Here is a 27,850-nt window from a genome sequence, read left to right as displayed (position 1 = left end):
TTTTGGTGGGTTGGGCAATGATTTGTAGGCTAAATTGTCATATGCTTAGCAAGCTTAACAGATAACAATAAGTTTTAATATAATAATTTCATAACTCAGTTTTTCAGTTTTGAATCAGCTATTTATTAATGGTATTTATTTTTTAATTTATGATCACAGATCATATTTGAGAAAAGTGGATTGCTGTGGCATTTTTTTACATTGGAGTTATGTGAATGAATTAGGTGAAAAATGCACATGTAATTGAAATATATACATTTTAAGTTTCTTGTCAAAATTTTGTTTTTGAGTGCATATGTATTTTAAGAAATAATTTTTCACATGGCCTTAAACTTTTTGGATTATTTTAATATAAATAATTAACATGAATAAATTATTTATTGTGAATAATTTAATGCAAATAAAGTATTCACTCAATATCTGTGGGTGACAGTGAAATATACACTTGCTTACAGTTGTGTTAAGTGGAAAGATCTGAAAGGGGCAAGGAAACACAAATTGAAATAACTTGTATTGCTTTTTCCATGGTAGCTTTGCAAGTTACAGGTAAACAGATGGAAATGCTGATGTGTTTTATATTATCTTACCTGTGACACCTATTCATTTCGAAAAGTAATAATTCATCCATCCATTATTCAACCTGCTATATCCTAACTACAGGGTCATGGGGGTCTGCTGGAGCCAATCCCAGCCAACACAGGGCGCAAGCAGAAAACAAACCCCGGGCAAGGCACCAGCTCACCACAGGGAACACACCAGGGACAATTTAGAATCACCAATGAACCTAACCGTCATGTCTTTGGATTATGGGAGGAAACCGGAGCACCCAGAGGAAACCCACACAGACACGGAGAGAACATGCAAACTCCATGCAGGGAGGACCCGGGAAGCGAACCCAGGTCTCATAACTGTGAGGCAGCTAACACTGCACCACCGTGCTGCCAGTAATAATTCTTTTTATGTACAAACTTCATTTATCATACCAAGGAAGAGAAGAAACATTTAAATGCATGGATATTTTTTTCTGTGATGTTTTGCAATGTCTTCATAACTTTACTTTTCATTAACACATATGATTTTTTATAAATATAGTATTTGTACTAGTACTGAAATACTGCTGTATTTCTTCTTTCCATTGCAAACATTGCCTGTGGTGCTGACAGCAAGATGGATTTGGTGACTAGTAACTTCCAATCAGTCATGGTGAAATTCTCAATAATGTGATTTCACAATGACTAGTGTAAAATGTTCAGCATATGTACATATTTTACACAGGCAACCTTACATTCTCTCTGAGATTTTGTTCAAAGACTTAGAAACTGTCATCGACCAGTAGTAATACAAGACCCCAAACAACTGGTCCACCCTGTTTACTTGAAAAAGGCAGAAACATAAATAACACGATGACAGTATAACTACCAAGAGGTACATCAGCTAAGGCAAAGTTGGTGAAAGAAGTGGTCAGGTTTTAGGGTTGGAGTTCTGTCTTGTGGGTTACTCATCTCCAAAATGGGACGCCTCCTTCCAGGAGTGCCCTGGTTTTATAGCTCGTGGACTGGAAGGGATGGGGTTAGTAACCCTCATTAGGCGTCTTCTCTGAACTGTAGGTGGAAAGGGAGACAAGATAGTTAGCAATCACGTCCCCTGGTATATTGGAGTGGTAGCACTTACTTCTGCCAACCCTGGAAAGTGACACTCTGACGCACATGTTTATGGAAGGGATTGAAGAACACAAAACTGAAAGAAAACATTAATATACTGTAAATCTAAATAAATTGTGAATTTCCCCTTGGGATTAATAATCTATCTATCTATCTATTTAGCTGTATGTACATTTATCGGTCTTATATACTTGGTGAGTTGGCTATGCACTATTACAGTTGGTAATGCAACGGTGGTAATTTAGGAGATTGGAAGCAGCATTTTAGCAGAACCATAATACTATCCATGCTGTCTATAATTTAAACATCTTCAAGAAATTGTTACATATACACACATAGACACACCCATATATAAATAACAAAGTTTTAAGATTACATTTTTATAATGTTTTGACATAATCAATGGTATTATTATTTACATATTTTGATAACATATCCAGCATGTAAACCAGTTTTTCTGAGGCTTTTAATGATTTCTTCTTTTGGTTAAGATTTTTAGTTATATTTACTGGTGTCAGGGTTGGTTGCCAGTCCATTACTCAAATCCGGGTCTAATCCTCACTGCTTTCTAGCTGGCATTGTTTTAACATAGGTAACACAAAAATAGGCCACAATGTTGGCAGAAATAGTTCAGGGACTTGCTAAAACATTATAAATTCTTTGAAAACTTAAAGTTGAAATGTTGAATCCATTCCAGTATTTCCTCTAATAATACAAATGGAGGAAATAAAAAGAAACAAATCAATGTAAAAACTAGTCCTGGAAAAATAACTGAAACAAATCCTACCTATTGAGTTATACTCTTGCTGATTATGGTACAAACAATTAAGATTCATTCAGGGAGCTGAAGAAAATATTATATGTCGCAGTAGGGGGCAGTAGTGCTCCCTTGAACCCTCAGGTACCACGCCAAACACCTGGTAAAATTGCCACAATGATTATATTTATTATAATAATGTGCACTAAGCACCCTCCACTCCACACTATTCATAAACCACAATAACAATAATAAATCAATAATAATCACAATCCTCCACTCCCAGACGCGTTGCCCTCCTACCACCCAGCTCAGCTCATTGTCTGGGAGTTCCCAGAGTCCTTTTATTCCCCCTGACCCGGAAGTCTTTCTGCCCAACAGTTCCACAAGTCCTTATTCCTTCCGGGTTAGGGTAAACAGTACTTTTCTTCACCCCGGAAGCCCGTCGCTCTTCCTGTGATGAACTTCCGGGTAATGGTGCCCAAATGAGTCCATTGGCCTCCCGACAGCGACTCCCAGTGGCCCCCAAGGTATCCAGCAGGGCTGTGTATAAAAACTTCATAGTCCATGAGGCCCTGCTGGAATTCGGGGCCCGTATATGCTCTCGGGAGAGCTCCTCCTAGCGGCCAGGGGGTGAGGACCGGAGTAAAATGCCGGCAATCCACCACATATATTACTGAGAAATTAAAGAAACTGTATTAATCTTTGCTTTAATAGAGAAGTATGGGAATGTACATGATTTCTTAGTTTTGAATACAGCTCATCTCTCTATTATAAAAAAAAAAATCTTGGGGAGGCAGACTGGGGAGACAAGACGTGATCATCTCGGAAGACGATTTGAAGTCCAGCGAGAGACACTTTAACTTGCTCCCAGCTCTTAAAACAATGAAATGCAACAAGCAAAACACGCAGCTCGCCAGCAGTAGAAAGCCAGCAGATGATCCGACTGCTTCTCCTTTCGTGTGTTCAGCCACCCTAACCACCCGCCCCCTTCACAACGCGAGTGGCAGAGACACAAAGTGGCAAAAGGACAGCTGCTGTACAGGCTTTGAAATGATTGGGCAGCAAGACAAGCAGAACAGGCAGCTCGCTAGCAGCAGATGATCCAACAGCATCTCCTTAGCATGCATTCAGCCGCACCCCCTTCACAACACGAGCAGCGTTATATGTCCTACAAGAAAGAGATGTAACCACGCTCGGGGCCAGAAATAAAGGATAAGTATTGTTTTAACAAAAGTTTAAAATGAATATCCAGTAAACCAAATACGGGGGTGGGCAAGTGAAGCAAGCAGGAGGCAGAGCCCCCTAGTTATACAAAATTTACTTGAGAAAATTGCATACTTTTTGTGTTTTGTGAATTTTTAAGATCAGCCATAACTATAAAACACTACAGCACATTACTTCTCAAGCACCATATTCAAAGTCTTCCACAAAAGTGTTGCACACTTGTAGATGGTAAATAATTATTTTAATTAGTTTTTGCATATTGGTGAACATTGTTAAATTTATCAATTTTCTACAGTTTTTGAGATATATGGAGACATTCAGGTGTGTCCTTCTTTTTTCCCCGTAAATTGGTCTAATTTTTCACAAATAAAATGAACCTGGTCTTTCCATCACTTTATTTTGATCTTATTACCAAGGTGAATTTTGATTGTGACATTTTGAAATAAACAAAGTGCAATAATTTTCATATTCAGTCAGTCATTGTCCAGCCTGCTATATCCTAACACAGGGGTCTGCTGGAGCCAATCCCAGCCAGCACTGGGCACAAGGCAGGAACAAATTTCCAGGCAGGGCACCAGTCCACCGCAGGGCACACACACACACACTAGGGACAATTTAGGATCACCAATGCACCTAACCTGTATGTCTTTGGACTGTGGGAGGAAACTGGAGCACCCGGATGAAACCCACACAGACACGGGGAGAACATGCAAACTCCACGCGGGGAGGACCCAGGAAGTGAACCCAGGTCTGCTTACTGCGAGGCAGCAGCTCTACCACTGTGCCACTCTTTTCATATTCAACAAACAGCATACATACAGTAAGTGCAAAGATAGCCAATTAGTTTTACTTTCATTTATTTTTTTTGTTCAGTTTAACATTAAATCAGTCAATTGCAAACTCATACACATTAGTTATTCAACATCCACAAGTGATGCATGGTGACAGTTTTAAAGATTTTAAACGTTGTTATCGGTATGTGTGGACTGTATAAACTTGGGTGTGAATTTAATAAAAATAATGTTAACATATACAGGATTTTCTTATTACAGTATTCAGCTTAATTTTTCAAGATAACATGTGGACTTTATCAAAATATAACTGGAGAACATAACTTGACAAATCTGCTAGAACGGGAAACGCGGACCTCAAAAGCGGGGCCCCCTTAGACGCGGGGTCTGGGGCAGTTGCCCCACTTGTCACCCCCAAATGCCGCCCTTGAGGTCAGACAAAACCAAGCATCTAGGAATCAAAAGGAAAAGACGTTACTCAAAAGCTGAAGTCAAACCAAAGTGGAAAACAAAATGCACAATCCTACCACTGGGGCCTACTTGAGGTAAGATAACTAACATTTAAAGACTTTAAAACGTTGTTCCATTCACTGAGCATTACCATCAATGTGTGAATGCCACTATATTTAAATATTGTCACTTTCATGACATTATCAGTGTTACAAATGTGGTTACATGACATGCAAGACGACATAACGTAGATAAAGAAAAATGGTAACAAAATTCAAGTTTGTAAACGTAATTCCAAGATAAAATTAGCACCCTCACTTTTCAAAACATAAAAATATCTCATACTGCACAGGTTAAGTGTAAAAAAGAAAGACAAAAAGAAAAAAAATGTTTTATTCAACAACAAATGTAGGTTTGAATTCCATCTTAAGTTATCATGATGACATGGTGCTTGATGACTGTGTAATTCACCCATACCTGCCTAATTGTCATGATTAGACTCTGTTTTAATTACTTAGTGTCGCTTCTTGTGTTTTTATTTATGTGTCATTCTGAATAAGTTCTCCTGTGATGGCATTTTGCTTTTATGGGCTCCACCATTTTGTGCCTTTGCATTGTGTGGTTGCTAGGCTGTTGCTTGGCAGGACTACTGATTGTGTGTGGCATCATTACCACAATGGCATAAATGTCAGACATTTTCAGATCATTTCTTTCCAAAACCTTAGCATGAAGCTTACTGTTACCAATTGTCTCAAAGCAAAATTCAGTGCCATTTCATCTTTCAATAAATAACTCAATAAATAATCCATAAAAACTGTGTTCCTGAAGGAGGTTGAAATTCAAGTAAATAAATATTTCAATAAACAGGTTAATATCAAAGGTGAAGCACAGTCAAGATCTATATCAATAAATACGACTCTTGAGCCTTTGTGTGTCAAACTAAAATTGACGTCTCTTCTGCGCACCCTTTAAGGGTCCTCCGAAACGCATATTCAACTCTTTAAATCTGGCTCACGTCCCTGCAACCATTAATTCTGTGTCTGAGGGGTCCCCATGAGCCCTGCTCCCTTCTCCTGCCTGCTCCTTAAGCGCTCAGAAGGGGTGATCCTACTCCATGAGCGCCTCCTGCTCGCTCTTCTTTGGGGCGCTCTCCAACCGCTTGCCTCCACACTATCGCAACCACCTCTACCATGATCTAGCCTCTCTTTGCTTTCATGTCTTTCCTCCCTTTTAACCTCCGGACTCTTGTTCTTTCTCATCTTCTTTCTGGATCTCTTCCCTCTGTCCTAACTAGGCTGTTTAATCCTTGTGGAGGATTAAATGAGGAAATTGGCTGAACTGCATGTGTCTGCATGTGAATGCATGCTTTGCCAATTTCCTCCATGTTACCAAAAACACCTATACCCCTCTAATACTGAGCACACTGTTTTCAATAAAATCTGCACTTCACGGTGGAACACTAAATGCATTTTACAGCAGTTTCCCAAACCAATCATTTGCTGCCTACCATTTTCTCCATTCCTAAAAGAACATAGGACCCACTTATCCACACTCTGATATTCCAATGAGAGAAAGATTGATGTGTGTGTGATGATTTTTGTGATGTAGTTTTCTCTGGTTCTAATCTTTTACCACACAATATTGACTATAATTTTTCATTGCACATCTGGCTATTGAGTTAGTTTTTGGCTTTGTTTCCTGGGGTGGATCTAGTATTTAGGTGCCCAAGGGCCCATCATGATAAGGGGCATTTTTACCCAAAGGGCACATCACTCAATGAAGTGATCATAAATCTACAAGTGGAAACAATCAAGAGGGACCCCACGTTCGATGAAGCAATCGAGTCCTGTGCTGAAATCAAGAGTGAGAAATACTGCACCCAGGGGCTCGTAGGGGTTTTAATCTGGCCTTGGTTGTTGCATTGTCTGGTAACTGCAGTATATTTTTCTCTGTCATTTTTGTCAGCATGACAAAAATAAACAATCAAGAACTCATCAATCAAGCATAGATATTATAATTAATTATTTAAAAAGGGAGAGAATAATATGAGAGGTAAATGAAAGATGTTGGTAGCTAGAACAGAGGGTGTAGCCTAGGCACATATAGCACTAAAATCAAATTTCTATCAGCAAAAGTTTAAACTGTAGTAATAAATGAAAAATAAAATTATTTCTTCTGTTTTTTTAAACATTATACTTATAATTTTAATTTGATTTAAGTGATAATTCTTACTTCAGGTGCAAAAAAAACCCAAGATATTATAGACTTTACATGCTGGATATTGCTGAAACAAAGTTTTGAGTACAATCAGCCAAAAATGTCCATGCATGGTTGTAAAAGTTTTCATCAATTGTTTAATCGAATGTTTTTGCCTTTTTTCACATATTGCACTTAGTCAAATAAAGAACATATACGTTGATGATATGATATGTGAATTAATATTTACTAGCCGATGCCTGCCGTAACATACGGTGGTGTAAGAATAGGAACGGAAAACGGTGAGAAAGGAATTAGGGAATCAAGAAGAAAGAAATACTTCTTGAAAGACGCAGTTGTGAATAGGTGTTTTGCTGGACACAACAGATAATGAGTCGAAAGATCTAACCCTAGAAAAAGCCTCATATGACTGACCGTGGCTGAAGACTGGTTGTTGTAGATTAACGCAAATCTGTGCAAACGTAATGCAAGGTAGGATGCTGGGGTCATGTTTGAAGTAAATGAAAATGGTAGCATGGAGAATCTCAGAAAGAGCTTGAATTTCAGCTTCACCACCATAAACTCCAGATGTTGCCATGTATTGATAGTACTTCTGACTTGTGATAACTTGATTTGCATTGGAAAGAACAGCAGGAAGAACGTCTCCAAATCTGTCCCAATGTGATGCAACAAAATCTACTGTCCTATGTCATAGTGAGAGTGCATTGCCTTTGTCAACCGTTTGTGTCAACAAATAACCCACTGATAGGAACAGGCAGTTACTGGATCCCGGAATAGAGATGACGTTGTACAAAAAACTCGTCGACAGAGAAGATACTGTCATTCATTTTATAACAAAAGCTTAGGAAACAACTGTTGCAGTGTAACGAAAATGGCAAGGAGCGAAACCAATGCCAATGGTCGAGTGAGTACCTTCCTGTAGCTGGCTACGGAAAAGACTCCCAGGCGCACACATGGCTGAAGTGAAAGGTCAAGTGGTCAGGCTAGATATAGGGCGGTGACGTGACACCAATGGGGTCATGAGAGAGGAGCAGGGAACATGGTAGTCCGAAGGAGGAATAGGAATCGAGAAAAGTGGTGTGGGGGTGTATGGGAGGCCGCAGGCAGCGTGGGGAAGGATTTGTAAGAGGAGGAATAGGAATCGAGAAATGCTGTGTGGGCTGTGTGTGGTGTGACCGGTTTTGAAGAGGAAGCAGGACAAACCAGAAAAGAAATATATATAAGAGATGGCTCTCTCTGTACATCTCTTTTCTTTACCCATATTTTCTTGTTAAAAGTGTTAAAAGTTCTATTTTACAATCAAGGTTTATATTTTAATAAGCAGAAATAAATCCCCTGTTTCAAACACTGGGATATGCATAGATATTAAAAAAAAAACACTTTTCTAGGGTGCTTGAGAACTACAAATTATTTAGTATAGTCAAAATGTTGTCATACTTTTACAAGTGGTGAACTGGCTGGCTAAACATGTTGAAAAATAAGGCAGAGACTAAACCAGAAACCTTGTGGCTTAATGTTCAGCACCTTAACCAAAGGGGGACATACCTTAATAACCCTACACACCACAAACTGTGGGAAGCCATGGTGGTAGGAACTTAATGAAGGCATGAATACAACTAATTGGTTATTTAAAAGAGTATTGCAGGGATATTTGGGTCTTTACAAAAGTTCTTTAAATAAATAAAATATACACACAAATACTTATGTTTGAACACACACCGGAATAATTAAAAAGAGAGAAAACTTCTATCTTGGCTGTCACGGTTCCAGACATATTGCTGTTGGCATGAAGGAATCCCCATAGCGTTTCTTGACATACTGTACTTCTGCTGAATAATTTGTTGGCTGAACGTCCTCAGTGTTGTGTCAGAGAGAGGATGTGTAGTATTGTTCATAATGGTGCTCAGTTCCAGAGCATGCCCTATATCTTAGCCTGCCCTTTTAATTAGCTTGTTGATTCAGTGGGCCTTTCTTGAAGTGATGTTACAGCCCAGCACACCACAGTGTAGAAAATCACACTGGTCATCCCAGAGTTTTAGAAAATAAAAAGGATTTCAGTCTCTTAAAGTAAAAAGAGCATGCTCTGCCCTTTCTTCTGTGGTTTTTCTCTATTTTGAGACCAGTCTAATCGGATAATAACTTAGCAGGAGAGAAGCACCCAAAGACGCCTCATTATGAAGATACATAGTCACAACACCCTATGTGCGTGCAAGGTAAACAGAAAGTATGCACTCTTATTAATCTTGGCCTGATCATGTCCTGGACCTGTTAAATTGTCCTTCAACGCTTAGATCCCATAACATTTTCCCAGTAACATAGTTTTAGATTTTTTTATTATCATTATGCACACCACCTTGACATGCAGAAATGCATTTACTAAAACCTTACCTAGTAAAAATCGCATCTAATATTTCATTTTTGTCATACTCCTTAACATTAATTTTAAAAAGGTCAACTTTTGTTATTTATTTCATTAAACAGTTTTCATAAAGCAGGAAAGCATTTGCATTCTTAACCAAAATCATCTGTATATGTCCTCCTTTGATTATTGCATAACTCACAGAGGGTGGGCAAAAGTAGGTTTACATTTGTTTGCACTGAAAAGGACATGCAGGTTGTGACTGCTACACTCAAACACACTTTAATAATAATAAGAAGAAGACGACAAAAATGAAGACAAATAATACAAATAAATGAATAATACTACAAGAATAAACTCTGTGTTTTCTGCATTTACAACTGTAAACCTACTTTGGCCCACTCCTGTATTTTAAGTTTAAATATGTAATTAAAAGCCCATACCATGATTCATTTTTGAACAATTATTGACCTCTTAGGTAAGTCCCCCTGCTGGTGGTTTTAATCAACTTTCTTTAAGATTTGTAAATAAAGGATTACCTTCTTGAAGTGGTGGTGAATATTCCATTTTCAAAACAAAGAAATGCAAGTAGTACAATTCGGAAATAAAACTCCATCTTTCAGTATTAGTTGTTTTACAAATGGTAAAAAAAAAAGTATGGAAGTGGTTGCTTGTCCAGAAGTCTTTGTTGATTTTCCAGCAGAGTTGTTTGCGCTCTGGTTAAAGTTCAGCCCCTTGTTTGGTAGTGCGACTGAGGGTTGTGACATGCTGTTGGTTGTGTTTATGGACTATACAATAATGGCAGAAACTTAGTTAAAAAATATATATGTACTGTATATATTTATTTAGATGTAATGAAATTCAGTAGACTTGGAAAGCTTCCAAATCTGTTTACTCTTTATGGTTTAGTTGAATTTCAATTTTATTTACAAAGTATTTTGTCACCATGCAAAAACAAAAAAAAAAAAGCTTACAGGCGAGCTTAGGGCACAGTAAATAATATGAAAGATCACAGAGCAGAAGAACATGCTACCACTGTTTGAGTATATGTGGATACATTTTTTCCTAATTTTTCTTAATTTGAAGCAGACTGGAACACATCACCCTCCACGTCATGTCAAAATAAAGTCAGCTGAGAAGCATGTGAAGTTTATTCCCCTTTTTAGAAATAAAAAAGAACAGAGCATCATAAAAGCAGCTTCTCACCAATGCTCAAGCAGCATCTACCATGTTTTATTATTTGACACACAATTCATACAAAACTACCTGTAATATTTTATTTACATTTTTATTAGAGTAAGATCACTTATATGGAAAAAGCTGGAAGATGAGAGGAACAAAACCAACCCGGTGCAGTACAAGAAATTGGTCTTGTCATCAGTTGGGCACTGATATGCCAAAGTCATTGAAAGAAAAGGCCTCTACTCCTCCTATTATGGATGATAAATTGGACTGGACTGCCAATACTGATGCTCTGTGCAAGAGAGGTCAGAGCCGACTATACTTCCTTAGAAGACTGGCATCCTTCACCGTCTGCAATAAGATGCTGCAGATGTTCTATCAGACGGTTGTGGCGAGCGCCCTCTTCTATGCGGTGGTGTGCTGGGGAGGCAGCATAAAGAAGAGGGATGTCTACATCTGGACAAACTGGTGAGGAAGGCAGGCTCTATTGTAGGCACGGAGCTGGACAATTTGACATCTGTGGAAGAGCGGCGGGCACTGAGCAAACTCCTGTCAGTCATGGAGAATCCACTGCATCCACTGAACAGGATCATCTCTAGACAGAGGAGCAGCTTCAGCGACAGACTGCTGCCACTGTCCTGCTCCACTGACAGACTGAGGAGATCATTCCTCCCCCACACTATGCAACTCTTCAATTCCACCTGGGGGGGCAAACGTTAACATTATACAATGTTATTGTCTTTTTTTACCTGAATTTTTATTACTCTTTAATTTAATGTTGTTTTTTATCAGTATGCTGCTGCTGGAGTATGTGAATTTCCCTTTGGGATTAATAAAGTATCTATCTATCTATCTATCTATCTATTAATTTTTAAAACATGCAATTCTCAAAAAGTGTTCACAAAATACATCTGCAGGCTTCTTTTGCAGTACAATTGCAATGTTGATCACTTTAGTTTTACAAAATGAAATATCTTTTGTTCAACTGCTTTCTTTTTTTGCCTTGGTTTTTTTTTTCAAACTTTCTGATAGGTCAGTAATCATATCTACAGCTAATATGACTTTCAATTTTGATTGCTTTATGTATATTGTCACAGCAGCCATAGTTTCCTCAGGCTGGCAAGAAAGAGAAACATGGGAGAGATTTAGCCCAACTGATGCATTAATTTGGTGATTTTGTTTCTCCTCACTCTCAACATTTTGGCTTTACCCGCCCAAAAGTTCCAGTCTGTGAACAAAAGGGGGCACACCAAAGCTGTCTCAGAGCAAAAAATGATTGCCAAATAGCACAATCGTAAAAATAAGGTGCCTTTATTATAAAAAAATTAGACAAGGGATGGTTCAACAACAGTAACAAAAGTACACAAAAACTCAAGGTAAGACAATAAATCGGGATGCTTTTCTCAACGTTTCTTTATAAGCCAGATATATCTGTCTATATCATAGGTTGAGTTGTCCTCGTCCCACCATATTAGTGTACTTACCACTCCTCTCATTCATTCTGTCCTCTGGCTTTAGTTTCTCCCACTAGTTAAGCCCCTGTCAGCATCATCTCCTGACTCCAAGTTCACTGGGGACACTTACCAGAAAAGTCGGGGTCCCCTTCAATGCAATCCTCATAATAATTTACAGGGCTAGAAAAGTCCTGTGAGGTTTTACACTTACAGTTTCCTTTGGCAGCCCCCAAATACTCCTGCAGCCATCACCCACAACTTTTCTTTGAAGAGAAAGATCTGTCCTCCATATTACTCTGGATCAGTCAATGTCTGGAAAGGTTCTATTAACTTATAAATTGTCCTTTACTTCATCCTTTCTGATATGACGGACTTGCTTTGTCTGGCAGTATTTGTATTTTCCTATAATTTGCATTCCTACCAGTTAATTTGTGACAAACCATAAAAGGACACCTAGAAAGGCAGGCCATCCCAGAATTACTAAGACAAAGGATTTGGTTACTGGTACGTCTGATGGCCTATGGTGAATGAAGATGTCAAGGGCTATGTGTAATCCCTTAAGGTAAGCCTCCTGTAATAGTTTTCCTTTCTCTTCACCCCCATCTATTCTTCGATGGGAGGAAATCTCCATGCACTTCATAGCATATTTGCCACCATCACATGTGTTTACTACCATCATCTTATTAGTGGATAGTTTTCAATTAGTACACATTTTATTCCACTTAAAGCACCATTGGCACAGGATCTCCATGAAATCTTTGTCAAAAACATTTTAAGCTTGAATTAATTACTGAAAATAATCATTTTTGATGAAGGCCCACAGTTCATGTTCCATTTCTAGATCTACTTTTGTACTAGATTGGGTACAAACGTACACTCAACAAATAACAAGGGCTGGATGGTCCAGGACTTAGGAGAGCATGCCCATAATATCCATTAAACCTTACCAACTTGCAGTTCTTATTTTGAATGCCAGAATGCTGACAACCCAAATTTCATCAGTTCCCTCCTCCAGTTCCACACTGCCTAGTGTTACTAAGCATTTGTCATGATTTAACGTGCCAGATATGTGTCGGTAGGGGACATCTTCAGTGTTTACCTGTAATTTCACCCCGGACCACAGGTTGCTGCTGCCACTTACGCCTGCTGCTTTTTTGCCCCCAATTTTTAAGGACTGTTGACAGGAGGAGTGCTGACATCACATTTGCCTCTCACCCAGACATCCCACCTTTTCTGCCCCAGGACTCATATAAGAACCGGTACTACCTGTTATGAACCAGAGCTTTCCAAAGCACACAGAATCCCAAAATTACTCAAAATGCATACTTAAGTGGGAAACTGTCAAACCCCGGCTAGAAATGAAATGGGCCAAGTGATATCTTTATAAATAAAAAGGATTATGTGTACAAAAAAATCTTGGTAACAAAACAAAGCTCTATGGAGCATACAAGGTAAAAGAAGTTGCCTGAAAAGGCAAAGGCAATACAAAGGCGAAGAAGTCCTGTTTCATAATTAAGTAGGCAAAGTTAAGAAAAGAGCAAAAAGATCTTGAATATTACAAGAACACGGAATAATCACTAGAGAAACTCACCACACCCTTAGCGCATTCAGTGAGCTGCAAGAGACTGTGGGTTTTTCTCAGCCTTGTTAGTCCTCATAGTAAAGGACAAGTGGCCCCGCCTCTTGGGGAACCACCCACAAAACACAAGCAACATGGCAGAATACACAATAAAGTATAGAAACTACACTATAATCAACACTGTTAGCATAAAAAATGAACAGAGTAAACCAATGAGATTTCTAAATCCCAACTGGTGGGGAAAACTGGCTGAAATATAACGCTACCAGAAGTAGGCAATTATTTTAAGGCTCGCATCTGCATAAGATAGAACATTTTGGGAAACACCATATTTTTTGTTCTTTTTCATTGGCAATTGGTCTGACAAGTAAACAGTGCTCACCTCCAGTACTCCAACCCTTAATGTGTGGTCATCAGCTAGAGGTCCCAAGCAAGTAGGCCTAAACAGTTCCAATAATGCCCACTAGCGAGGTATATCACACTTAAGCCCTAGTAAACTAGTAAAAAGGGCAATCATTGAATCTTTATAAAATAAAAGATTTACTTGTAAGAGCCAATCTTAGAAAGTTAAAGTGTTGAGTTAAACTCATATTGATGTTTGCTTAATTTGAATAGAATATAAATGTCTTTCATAGTCATAGCTTATGGTATAGTCTTTTCCCCCTATAGTTAGCAAGAGATAGAACCTTCTTACTATAACTGAGTAACAGTGTGATAATAAGCTCAGTTTGTTTAGAACAGGTCCCAGTAAAAGAGGGACTTGAAAGACCCACTTTATACTCAGAGATGGGATAAGCATACAGTTTTCTGACCGTTTTGAAATAGTTCAGAAATGTTAAGTAAATAGTAACGATTCGAGATGTAACAAGATTAAACTTAGAACTGAACTTTTCTTAACATTAATTTTTTCTTTTTTTGCTATTTTAATTTTCTTTTTTTGTGTGAACTGTTTTACTTTGAAACTTAACTAAAGTTTTAAAAAATGAAGATATTTGTCTGTGGAATCATTTCTGCGTGTCAGGCTTTTGCTGAATCCCATTTTTTGAGTCAAAGCTGCAGAACTTTGATAATTTTGGGAAAACGCAGCTATATTACTCTTCACAAAAAGGATACCAATCACAATAAAGTTAAACAGAGCACAAAGACAAAATGGAATTGCCTGTAACAAAGAAAATCCAAGGTGAAAAAGTCCCAATACAGAATTCTAATGTTGAAAAACTAGAGATCCCATGATACACAAAATTCATAAAGTATTCATATAAGAATTCTCACCAGCGTATTCACAATGAACTGCCAGGACATGTGGGAGACCCTCCAGATTTATAGAACAGATGGCAGTTCTTGGCGGTGATTGACAAGTGGCCCCGACTTTTGGGGACCACCCACAAAACACATGGAACAAAATATAGGCTTAGATACAGATATATAAAATGTAAAGAAAATTGCAAATCATAAATAAAAAGAAATAGTAACACATAAATAAATCAAAATGTACAACAAATGCACAGAACCTCAGCCATCTGTCCTTTACTTTTCTTAGAAGAATGTACTGTGTGTCATAAGCTAAGAGAGACACCACTTGGATAAAAGCAGAAAACTCCTATGTAGACTATTCTGAAGAGGGTTTGGCTTGCTACACAAGACTTTTATCTAAAGGTTCTGTCCTACAAGCTGGTCCTAAGATACCTTGTTCTGTAAATCATTATATGAAATATCAGCCTGGTCATATATTAACTCACTCTCTGAGAGCACCTTTGGATTCATCCAATGAGCCCACACTCAACGCCATCATCAATGTATGCTTGTCCTAAATTGGTGGACAGAGAACAAGACTATAAAACAGAAAACATTCAGGAGACATTATTTGTTGCACTGGATGACCTAATAATAACTGATCTTGGGTGAATGCTAAAGAGGTGTATGCTCCTCATCTCCTGGCAGAAGTGCACTGACATTTTCTGACCCAGCCTGATGGGCCATTTGTGTTCGATATCAAAAGAGAGGAACTCTTTTTTGGGATTTAGTCAGAACAAGGACTAAATTGTGTTATGTTTATACAACAGCTATTGTTGTTTTTACTTAACTAATTTTCATTTTGGAATATCCTGATCCATAGTAGTTCACGTTTACATTTTTACTGTTGTTATTTTGGTTGTTTGTAATGTTTATTGTTATTTTCATGATGTTACCATGCTGCCATTTTGTATAATGTTTCATAAACTATTTCCCTTTTCCTACTTTAATGCTCATCACAATGCTGTTTTTGGCATCATTGTGCATTGCTCACCAAAGAGTGCTGCATTAAGTCAAAAGACCTAGCATGAAAAGAGAAGCAGTGATCATAAGATGAGAGACAAAATCAGAAAAGCAAAGCAAACTGAGTAGTCAAACATACTCTGACAAAACCAGAATCATAACCTAAAATTTGTAGTCAGGAGCAGGAGAACTTTTTACCTGGAGAATTTTCTTTAACCGTGAATCAAGTTTTATCTGCAATCTCAGATGAGGAAGAGATGCCTTTGTACTTGTCAATGAGACAGCGTCATGTGTCACTTTCATGTGACTTGTGTTTTAGGCAAGAATGAAAGAAATGCTCTGAAACTGCAGCACCTTGAAAATGTAGCAAAGGAGTTATCACTGCTTCAAATACTTTTTGATTTTAAAAACCAATATTAAATTTGAAATCTATGTGTGCCACAACTTCTGGAGGATGCAATACATCATGACAAAATATCACAGAAGTCTTGAAAAAAAAATGTAATATAACAATTTCATGACATATGGATGGACAGCTGCCAGTTGTGGTGATGTGACGATGCTTACATTATAAAAGCAAGATTTTACATCTGAACTTTTGGACTAATGCAAGTGGAGAAAACACACAAAAAGGTTTAAATAACTAGTGATTTCAGGCCATACTAAAACTCATGTGTTCATCTATCATACTCCCAGGTCTTTTTCTGAAGAGTGCCTTTAGATAAAGTTGTCTGTTAGTGAACAACCAGCATTTGGAAAGTGCCAGCAGTACCTTAGATAAAAATGTGGGCAACCTTATCTCTAAAGTATACCCTTACCAGCATATTCCTCCTTGTATGGAGAAAATATCTCTCCCTTTTTAGAACTGCATTGGCACATAAGGTCCATGCATGAACCTTAATTTTAGTACCTCTACCTACCTTCAAGTTAGGATGGGATTCAGCTCATGTTAGACTGTCAGACTCAGTCCTAAAAATTAATGTTTGGGTAGAAACGAGTTGCAAAGTAATTCCATAATCACTCATACTGTAAATCTTGGCATTTATATGACGAATAAAAGATTTAAAGTGGCTGGCTTTCCAATTCATTAAAAAAAAGTGCACACAGCATCACACCGCCTCTCTCAGAATCCGCAGCTAATTTCTTCGACATACAAGGTGACAAGGACACTGTCTCACAATATGGTGAATAGGAAACTGATGTGAGATTTCACTTCAAGTTATTAGAGGATACCATGTCCTGGGACGGTATCAGTGTTGCAATGTATATTTAAGGTTAATTTTGTTATATGAAGTATCTGCCTTGGTTATACTTTGTGTACTCTCAAAAGATGTGCATATTATGTTAATAGGTGACTCTAAAATTACCCAGTATGAATGTATGTGAGCAAGTGAGCCCTACGTCCCAAGCTGGTTCTCCCTGTGAACCTGAGGGAATTCCTAAAATAGATGGATGAAATAAAAGAGAAAGCATTTGAATCAATTTAGCACTAATAACAGTAATAACAAACCACCTGAATATATATTTGGAAATGTTTTATTTAGCAACATGGTTTGCCACATTAGGAGGTAAAATACAATGGATTTGGTAAAAAAAACAAAACAAAAAAAAGTTACTTCCATAAAGCTGAAGATCAATCTTTTTTAAAGAGGTTTACATTAAATGTTTACCTTCATATTTTAGATCTGAAGTGGGAAACTTTGAAATAACTGATTTATTCTGATACAGTGCACATGAAACAAAATACATTTGTAAAAAAATATTATATCGAGGTGTAGAACTTGCCTTCATCCAGTCATCCTTCTAACTCAGGGTCTAAAGAACTTCACAATTTTACTGAAAATAGAAGTAGTCTGATCTTTAAACTCAAAAGAAACATGTAGCCATTAGTTCACTGTACTAAACTTATTATATGACTGAATGTCTAAGAAGCATTTTGGGAGGCGTTTATGAAAAACGTGGAATAAGCAGGGCCAGAATATTGATAAACGGATGAACACAATAAAATAAAACAAACAGAAACTTAGTACCCAGAAGCATAAGGAAAATGGATACAAAATCACTGTGGCATATCTGGTTTGTCAACCCTAATGAAATTGCCTTTTTCTTTTGGGTGATTAAAAAAATAAACTTTAATGACTTTCCTTTCTCTCATACTGCCTCAGTATCACATTTGTTGCTCGATGCAGGAATTTGCTTGTCGAAATCCACATTAGTCTTTAATCTTTCTAAGACATTCTTCACACTCTCTTCATTCCTCTCCCCATCAGGCAGGCAAACACTGTCATAACCATTTTGGGCTTCACTTCAACCAGATCTTCAGGAAGGGCGTAAACTCTGGCACCAATCTTTCTTGCCATTGAGATGGCATATCTGAAGATAAAAGAATGCAAGGTGAAGGAAATTGAAAATTAAATTTGCTGTTGTCACCTAGATCCTTTGTTTTATTTGATTCATTGTTTCTAGTTCAGGCCCACTGCAGGTTGACACCATCTCTTGGATCATATTTGTTTTGATGCTAGCGGAAATTACTTTACAGAATCATGAAAATAATATTGCAACCCCAAAAATGCAATGATTATCCTCAAATATAAATAAATGCAAGCATTACAGATGAAGCTCAACGTATTGCTGAACTAAACATCAAATAAACCAAAGTAATGGAGGTAAATGACCATCTGAAATAATTCTAAAAAAAGAAATGAGCCTCTTTTGAATAATATAAAGCAGATCACAATGATTTAACTCAGTATTTTAATATTTGATCTTAACATGTGATTATATTGTGTCAAGATAAAATGAAGCATAGCCTACTCAGAATAAAGTGATCTGATCATGTTGGGTTTATGTATTTAAATGGCATGAAACAACAACCCAAAGGTGCTTGGACAAAGATGGCGGAGGAGGAGGAGGAGGAGGACAAAAACCCCACCTGATCTGATACTGAGGATGAGCTGATGAGCTGGCTTAGGTGTGTTTGGAAAGCGAACAATTAAAATTGGGCTGATCTGTGGAATAGGAGGGCCTGCATCTTCACTCGCAGGCAGGATCAAGTACAGCCTGAAGATGATGTAGTCTGAGATCTAGCAGGAGGTACAGTTTCTCTCAGTTTATCATTTTGACTTTTATGTTTTAATGGGTAGCACTGCTGCCTCGCAGTAAGGAGATTTGGGTTCGCTTCCCGGGCCCTCCTTACGTGGAGTATGCATGTTCTCCCCGTGTCTGTGTGGGTTTCCTCCGGGTACTCAGGTTTTCTCCCATAGTCCAAAGAAATGCAGGTTAGGTGCATTAGTGATTCGAAATTGTCCCTAGTGTGTGTGTGTGCGCGCCCTGCCCGGGGTTTGTTTCCTGCCTTGCGCCCTGTGTTGGCTGTGACTGGCTCCAGCAGACCCCGTGACCCTGTAGTTAGGATATAGCAGGTTGGATAATGGATGGATGCTTTAATAATCACTCTGTTTAATGTATTAACCTTTGAGGTTGGTAGGTATTCCCACAAGAGCCATGCAATACATTGTATCTTTTTTAGTTGTTAGTGCAATTATGGTGAAAACAAAGGAGAACATTTTTATTCGGTTTCTTTTTGCTCATTTTATGTGAATATGCTTCATGTTTCTTCTATGTTTGTGACAAAAAAAATCAAAGCATATATTATTATTTGTTATTTTTTATTTAATATACTTTATCTAATTGATACAAATTTGAAAAACCTACCCAAACATATATATTTTTAAATACATTCAATGGACAGTTTTAAAATTGGAGAAAATGAAAAAATGACTAAAGGGGATAATCCAATTCAGTTTGTGAAAACTGATTAATTGATTGACTGATTTTATTGCCTGAACTAACTCTACAAAAAGAGCCAGGAACGTCTATGAAATAACAACTATAAAGATTGCATAAGACACCTTAAATAACTTTGTGTGATACACAGTGCTATTAATGTCGTGATGTTTGGATATTTTTAACAGACAGTTCAAAGGGTGGATCAAGAAATAAAGCCTCGGCTGTTTAAAATCTGGCAGATCTTCATGGACATGTTCTCATTTACTGCAATCTTTTCTGCCCACCTTGCTGCCTGTGTTACACACGTAAGCCACAAGAGTGCTTTAATGGCTGTGGTCAAGTAAAAAAGTGAGGGTGAAATACAGTCGATCACTGTTTGTACCTCTTTTCCCCTAAAGTGGAAGATGATAATGCAGAAGAACGCTGATTCCACTTCCCCTACACCTCTGGAAGCCCCGCGCCTTCCAGTCAATCCCTTATATAAGAAGACAGAGAACCAGAAGCAGGCCTTCATTTTGGACCCTGCTCTCAACAAGGACAGACTCTCCAAAGAGGAACCGTACTGTTAAGAGACAGATCATTGTTTTACAGATTATCTGCTTTACTTATTTTGTTATTTTAAGGAACTTCTTCACATTAAATACTATTCCAGTTCTGGCACCCTAGTGTCCATTCTGTCTACTTAAACCGCCTTTACAGCAGCAAACAATTCAAACACCGAAGCACTTGTTCTAAAAACATCAAATAATAAATATTACTAGAAAAGCACTAGAATCTAAAACCAAAAGTAAGTCAAAGTATATTACAGACTACTTTGTTACCTAATAAATAAAAGCAATGTCTCCAAGCCAAAACATTAATCATTAATTTTCCTGGTTTGTTTCAGTTTTTCTTTTTCTTTTTGTGTTTTTAAGAAAGCTGCAGTTTCCTTTCTGATAATCTTGGCATTACAACAATGCTATTGAAGTCTGTTTCATAATCTAGAATAGCAAAAAAAAAAAAATAGTCTTACTTGGCATTGTTAAGCTTCTCATCATCAGTCAGATCTTCCAATTTAACTAAATCGTATCGGATAGATCCGGGCTGAATTGAATCAATCAGATCCAATACTGGCATGCTAGTGCTGATCTGAGAATCCTAAGAAGAAATTGCAAATGATTAACAATATTGATCCAACTATTGATTTTTTACATGATGTTCTATAAAATTACGAAATTCACATACAGTATTCTTCACCACAAAATGTTACATAGTCAATCAGTTAATATTAAAGCTTAATTAGATAGAATTATATATTATTTAATTTTATGATGATGACACAAACTGAGAAAGTAGTCTCAGACTAGCACAATCTGTCAAACTCATGCCAATTTTTTTTAACCCTCATACTCTTTTGGCTCACGGTTAATCTCCCATTCAACAGAAAATTGTTCCTGCAAACAGAGGCCTTGGCCAGGTATGAGAGGACTAAAGTGACATGTAATACACTAAAAATATCAATTCAAAGATGTGGAGCTTAACAGCTACAGAGAAGGGAGATAAGGTCAATAAATTATAAAAAGAAATCGACAAAACTACTATCATATAACAGGCAGAATGTCTAAAACACAGGTAGACCAAAAAAAAAAAATACCTTGAAATAAAATTAAGAAAAGGAAAAAGTCACTAATAATGAATGGGATGTGAAAGTCTGGAAGACAGATCATTGGATTGGTGAAAGATGGCCCTATAAAGAAAACAGGTAGTACTTTCCAGTGGTCTGGAGTGAGGCCACTGTAATGGCCTCTGTCTTGTTAAGATCAATAAAAAGTTTAGGGAAACAGTGCAACTGAGGCTGTAAAATAACTCCCCCTTTCATCAATTTTCTGAACCAATTTATTCTAGGTTGCAGTTGCGGACTGTATTTATTTAATATCACTCTCCAATTAAAAATTAGATTTTGTAAGCATGGTGAAGAGTATTTGTGATACAAAGAAAGTTGGAGATACTCCATATGCATTTGCTTCACAAAAATAGAGAATGTCTAGACTATTTTATCTGAACCCCTTTCTCAAAAATCATGTATATATAATGTAATGAACAGAAGAAATTTGTGAAATATAATTCTAGATGAAAAATCAAAAATGTACAATGTGTCAATTGTTCAGTCATTATCAGGGAAAATTAATATTCATATTTTTTATTTTCTAGAAACACTTTGAAACAAATTACATTTACATTTAAGCTAACATTAGAAATAAACAGTTTATATATATATTTATATATATATACTGTTTTATATATACTGTGCATACATATACTGCATATATATATATATATACACACAGAGAGGAGTCAGATGAGGTGGCTCGGGCATCTGATCAGGATGCCTCCTGGACGCCTCCCTGGTGAGGTGTTCCGGGCACGTCCAACTGGGAGGAGGCCCCGGGGAAGACCCAGGACACGCTGGAGGGACTATGTCTCCCGGCTGGCCTGGGAACGCTTGGGATTCTCCCGGAAGAGCTGGAAGAAGTGGCCGGGGAGAGGGAAGTCTGGGCGACCTTGGATAAGCGGAAGAGGATGGATGGATGGATGGATGGATATATATATATATATATATATATATATATATATATATATATATATATATATATATATATATATATATATATATATATATATATATATACACTGCTCAAAAGAATTAAAGGAACACTTTTAATCAGAGTATAGCATAAAGTCAATGAAACTTATGGGATATTAATCTGGTCAGTTAAGTAGCAGAGGGGGTTGTTAATCAGTTTCAGCTGCTGTGGTGTTAATGAAATTAACAACAGATGCACTAGAGGGGCAACAATGAGATGACCCCCAAAACAGGAATGGTTTAACAGGTGGAGGCCACTGACATTTTTCCCTCCTTATCTTTTCTGACTGTTTCTTCACTAGTTTTGCATTTGGCTACAGTCAGTGTCACTACTGGTAGCATGAGGCGATACCTGGACCCTACAGAGGTTGCACAGGTAGTCCAACTTCTCCAGGATGGCACATCAATACGTGTCATTGCCAGAAGGTTTGCTGTGTCTCCCTGCACAGTCTCAAGGGCATGGAGCAGATTCTAGGAGACAAGCAGTTACTCTAGGAGAGCTGGAGAGGGCCATAGAAGGTCCATAACCCATCAGCAGGACCAGTATCTGCTCCTTTGGGCAAGGAGGAACACTGCCAGAGCCCTACAAAATGACCTCCAGCAGGCCACTGGTGTGAATGTCTCTGACCAAACAACCAGAAAGACTTTAAGAGGGTGTCTCAAGGGCCCCATGTCCATCTAATGGGCCCTGAGCTCACTGCCCAGCAGCATGCAGCTTGATTGGCATTCGCCATAGAATACCAGAATTGGCAGATGCACCACTGGTGCCCTGTGCTTTTTACAGATGAGAGCAGGTTCACCCTGAGCACGTGACAGAAGTGAAAGGGTCTGGAGAAGCCATGGAGAACATTATGCTGCCTGTAACATTATTCAGCATGAGCAGTTTGGTGGTGGGTTAATGATTGTCTGGGGAGGCATATCCATGGAGGGTCACACAGACCGCTACAGGCTTGACAAAGGCACCTTGGCTGCCATTAGGTATCAGGATGAAATCCTTGGACCCATTGTCAGACCCTATGCTGGTACAGTGGCTCCTGGTGCACGACAATTCCTGGCCTCATGTGGTGAGAGTATGCAGGCAGTTCCTGGAGGATGAAGGAATTGATACCATTGACTGGCCACCACACTTTCCTGACCTAAATCCAATAGAACACCTCTGGGACATTATGTTTTGGTCCATCTAATGCCACCAGGTTGCACCTCAGACTGTCCAGGAGCTCAGTGATGCCCTGGTCCAGATCTGGGAGGAGATCCCCCACAACACTATCTGTCATCTCATTAGAAGCATGCAACGATGTTGTCAGGCATGTATACAAGAACACAGGGGCCATACAAACTGCTGCGTACAATTTTGAGTTGCTGCAATTAAATTTTGGCAAAATGGACTAGCCTGCCACATAATTTTTTCACTCTGATTTTTGGGGCGTCTTTGAATTCAGGGCTCTGTAGGTTGATCATTTTCATTTCCATCAAACGATGTGGCATCTTTTCATTCCTAACACATTACCCAGTCTATATCAGTATAGATATCCAGGAGGATTTCTTTTTCCCATTGAGATCTGATGTGTTTTCAAAGTGTTCCTTTCATTTTTGAGCAGTTTATATATATATATATATATATATATATATATAGGGGCGGCACGGTGGCGCAGAGTGGTAGCGCTGCTGCCTCGCAGTTAGGAGACCCGAGTTTGCTTCCCGGATCCTCCCTGCGTGAAGTTTGCATGTTCTCCCCGTGTCTGCATGGGTTTCCTCCGGGCGCTCCGGTTTCCTCCCACAATCCAAAGACATGCAGGTTAGGTGGATTGGCGATTCTAGATTGGCCCTAGTGTGTGCTTGATGTGTGGGTGTGTTTGTGTGTGTCCTGCGGTGGGTTGGCACCCTGCCCAGGATTGGTTCCTGCCTTGTGCCCTGTGTTGGCTGGGATTGGCTCTGGCAGACCCCCGTGACCCTGTATTCGGATTCAGCGGGTTAGAAAATGGATGGATGGATGGATAATCTGTATTGCATACAGTTTAGAGAATCAGTAAGATGATATTACCTATATTTTGTGTGTCAAGCAGTCATCTACATATCTTACAAATTAAGACAGAGAAAGAACAAGTCCACTGACTTTTCCTTTGTGCACCACCTGCACATTATACAGACTCACTTCAGAGACAGGATACTGGCATGGACCAATACTCTTTCTCCAGGAACTAACTTAGCATGAATGACACATTTGAAGTGATTTTAATGAATCAATGCTATTCAGATTGCTCATCTAACAGTACAAAATATTTGCTATATTTGTGTAGCTAAGAACTAAGACTTGCTTTCTGCCAAAACATAAAGTGTTCACATGCATCTATTTTGCCTAAACAAGAATTGGAAATAAGAACATTTTGTCAACTTAACGCTTCAAAAACTAAATTTTGTTCAGTCTATAATGGACCTAGAAGCTCTCATAATAAGTACAATTTATATAATTTTTAGATTGAGATTTTAGGAGTCTTAATCACATCACCTTTGAAATAAAGCAGGGTGAACTGTACCTTGAAACCTGAGATGGTGCCTTTACCAGCTCCTGACAGTGTTTGATTAACCCAAGTAACAATGGTGTCATCAGTAACTTTCTGCCCATCTCCAATTTCCTCAAGCATATTTATAGTGTACCTGCCAAAAAAGTGTAAATTATAAACCAAACATAAACCAACCTTTCAAATAAATAAATCTAACAGCTAAGCATGTCAAAAACTGAAACTTAGAAATATGAAAACTGTAACCGATTTTTTATTATTTACACCAGAACACACAAAGCGCACAAGTTCAATCAAAGCCATAAAGAAATAAATACATTTTGTTAATTTTTATTAGAAATTTAGAAGCTCACCTCCTCATTAGCTGCCACATCAGAGCTAGAGTCAACGTACGGTTTCCTTCATTCAGGTCCTGTCCTGCAATGCCCACCAATGAAAACTTGGCCTTGTTCTTCCCTAGTTCCACCGCATAGTTGCAATTTTCAAGCTGTAAAATGAGAAAATGATTATATTTTTTCTAAAAAAAACTATAACAGTAAACTAAGACAGGGCATCAGTCCCTTACCATGTTACAGCTTATTCACAGCATGACAAATGATCATCTGCATGCAATTTAATACAACAAGAAATATAATTATCAGTCACTGTACAAACAAAAACAGTTACTACTTTTATATAATATAATATAATATAATATAATATAATATAATATAATATAATATAATATAATATAATATAATATATATATATAATTCACTAAGGCAAGATACCAATGGAAAGCATGCCAGAAGGGGCGTGGATTCACTAAGCCACCGACAAGTAAGATAATTATGGCGCACGCAGGGAGGAGCCACGCCCACCAAATCCAAGACCATTGGATACGATGACAACTCGCAGAGCCACACCCACCAACTCAGGCGCGACGACACAGAAAGAACGGCGTCATTTATATTTGTCTGTCATAGAGGCCTCATGTACCTCCAAGCCACCTTGACTATTCATAGAGGCATGTTTCTCACGGAGGTGAGTCGATATATGCAGCATGTAAAACAGTTTGCGAGGCGTATCCCATGGGATCCTTAAAACAATCCTTTACAACTGAGGTTAAAACACAATGAAGTAAGCAGTCTTTAAAAAACAAGTTTTCAGTTACGACGCACGACCACGTGCACCATAGCAAACTGTTTTACACGCTACATACAGCAACTCGCACCCGCGACAAACATGCATCTTCTTCACTCACGGACAATTACATGTTGCTCTCTCCAGAGTTCCATCTTTTCATTCACTTTCTGTTGTATCCTCAAACCCTCCCTTTTTAGACAACTGTGTCTTTCCAGAAGTGTTCAACCATCAACAAATAATTATGTGGCGTTTGTTATACCGCGGGTTCACTATTGTGTTGTATTTTGCTCTCTCCAGAGTTCCATCTTTTCATTCGCTTACTGTTGTATTTTCACACCAACCCGTTTTAGACAACCGTGTCTTTCCAGAAGTGTTTAGCATTCAATAAATAATTATGCATGACATTGAGCGTGTGTCTACCCGGCGTGGGTAAGCCGTTGAACCCCATTTGGGCTGCAAACCGTGGAATTCCCACTAAGTGCGACTCATACACTCCCACTGGTTGCGTCCCAACCCTTCGTACACACCCCCTTCCACCTCGCTACTACCGTGGTCAGATGTCTTGGTGGATTATATATAGAAAAGCAGCCAAAATCGTACAGAGCAATGAAAAGTCTATGTCAGTCGCAGGTACATTTGGAGTGTGTAAAGACGACGACTCAAGTGACAAGTTGGAGGTGGGCGCATGAGCGGGCAGTGCATACTGAACAAGAAATCAGCAGACTAGCATGACGGAGGGAGCCGAGTGGACGTCCTTCTTCTCTCCTCCCATTCCAGACTCCGCGTCGTGCACCCCCATCCCTCCGTCTGGCAAGAGAAAGCGCGATTGCGGTCCGACAGTTTTCAGTCACGGACGATTGTGTGTTTGTTCGTTCCGTGAATTGTTACAATGTTGCTTTTCTTGCTGATTTATTACATTACCGATTTTTGAAATGTTAATTTTCTCCCTGTGCTTAAAAATCATTAAAAACCGGCCTAATTATGCGCGTATGGTATGCCGCGGGTTGACTAGTATAATATAATATAATATAATATAATATAATATAATATAATATAATATAATATAATATATGTTAGGTGTGAAATTTCCTAAGACAATGGTGATACACCTGTCCTAGTATTTCAAAATGCCTTCAGTTATTGCATCAAATCATTCCTTTTGATAAGTGCTATTATATTTTCTTTTAGCACCAAGGAAATTTTCTGAGACCCAATGTGACACCAAATACTAAACTTTTATAGGCCCTAATACTCTTGAAAAGGTTATAATTAGATTTTTCCACGTTTGCAACATATTCCAGATGGTTCATCAATTCATGTAAATGCACAACAATATGGACATTTAATAATCACAGACTTTATACATTTTTTTATTGGATTCATAATTGATGTGTGAATTATAATTAAAGCCATCACTGCAATTTTGGCACCAAGGCAAATATCTTTTATGATTTGTATATCAAACAGAAGATTCTTTTTTCCTCTCAGTATGTTGAGGTATAATTAGTAAGAGAAGCTTTGTGTGGTAGGTGCTTTTTGTATTATATGCAAACACACCCAAAATAATTAAGTCTAAAAGGAAATCTAGCAAAAGCAATGTTTTTTAAAAATGTAAATAGCACTGACAAGCAGATGGACTCTCTTACCTTTTTCATGTTTCCACCAAGTTTTTGGTATGGAGGCTTATTTACTTTGTTCCAATCAACTGGGACTTTGATCTTTTCATACAGCTGAAATATGACTAGAGCATCGTCCAAATCACTGAAAAATAGGGTGTTAAAAAGTTAGAAATGGTATATATGGCATAACCATTGGGTGCATTCGGAAACTTAGTTAACTGTTTTCAAACTTGCAGTATTTGAAA

At 38.2% G+C, this 27,850-nt stretch overlaps 2 protein-coding genes across 2 annotated transcripts in view; both read right to left on the bottom strand.

The window, feature by feature from the left end:
* The window catches only part of cpb2 (carboxypeptidase B2 (plasma)), an 86,751-nt gene extending 76,591 nt beyond the window's left edge, over positions 1–10,160 (bottom strand). Inside the window, exon 1 of the mRNA XM_039745258.1 lies at positions 10,002–10,160. Within this exon, the coding sequence (XP_039601192.1) occupies positions 10,002–10,078 (77 nt within the window). The 5' untranslated portion in view covers positions 10,079–10,160. The remainder of the gene's footprint in view (positions 1–10,001) is intronic.
* A 7,297-nt stretch (positions 10,161–17,457) lies between these two features.
* lcp1 (lymphocyte cytosolic protein 1 (L-plastin)) overlaps positions 17,458–27,850 on the bottom strand; it is a 79,812-nt gene continuing 69,419 nt past the window's right edge. The window contains 5 exon segments of the mRNA XM_039745257.1: positions 17,458–18,306; positions 20,732–20,856; positions 24,877–24,997; positions 25,215–25,348; positions 27,633–27,747. Coding sequence (XP_039601191.1) covers positions 18,174–18,306; positions 20,732–20,856; positions 24,877–24,997; positions 25,215–25,348; positions 27,633–27,747 — 628 coding nt within the window. The 3' untranslated portion in view covers positions 17,458–18,173.

The sequence above is a fragment of the Polypterus senegalus genome, chromosome 2 (genome assembly GCF_016835505.1).
Source record: "Polypterus senegalus isolate Bchr_013 chromosome 2, ASM1683550v1, whole genome shotgun sequence".
NCBI lineage: Eukaryota > Metazoa > Chordata > Cladistia > Polypteriformes > Polypteridae > Polypterus > Polypterus senegalus.
Note: the sequence above shows the minus strand (reverse complement) of the source record. Positions and strands in the feature narration are given on the sequence as shown.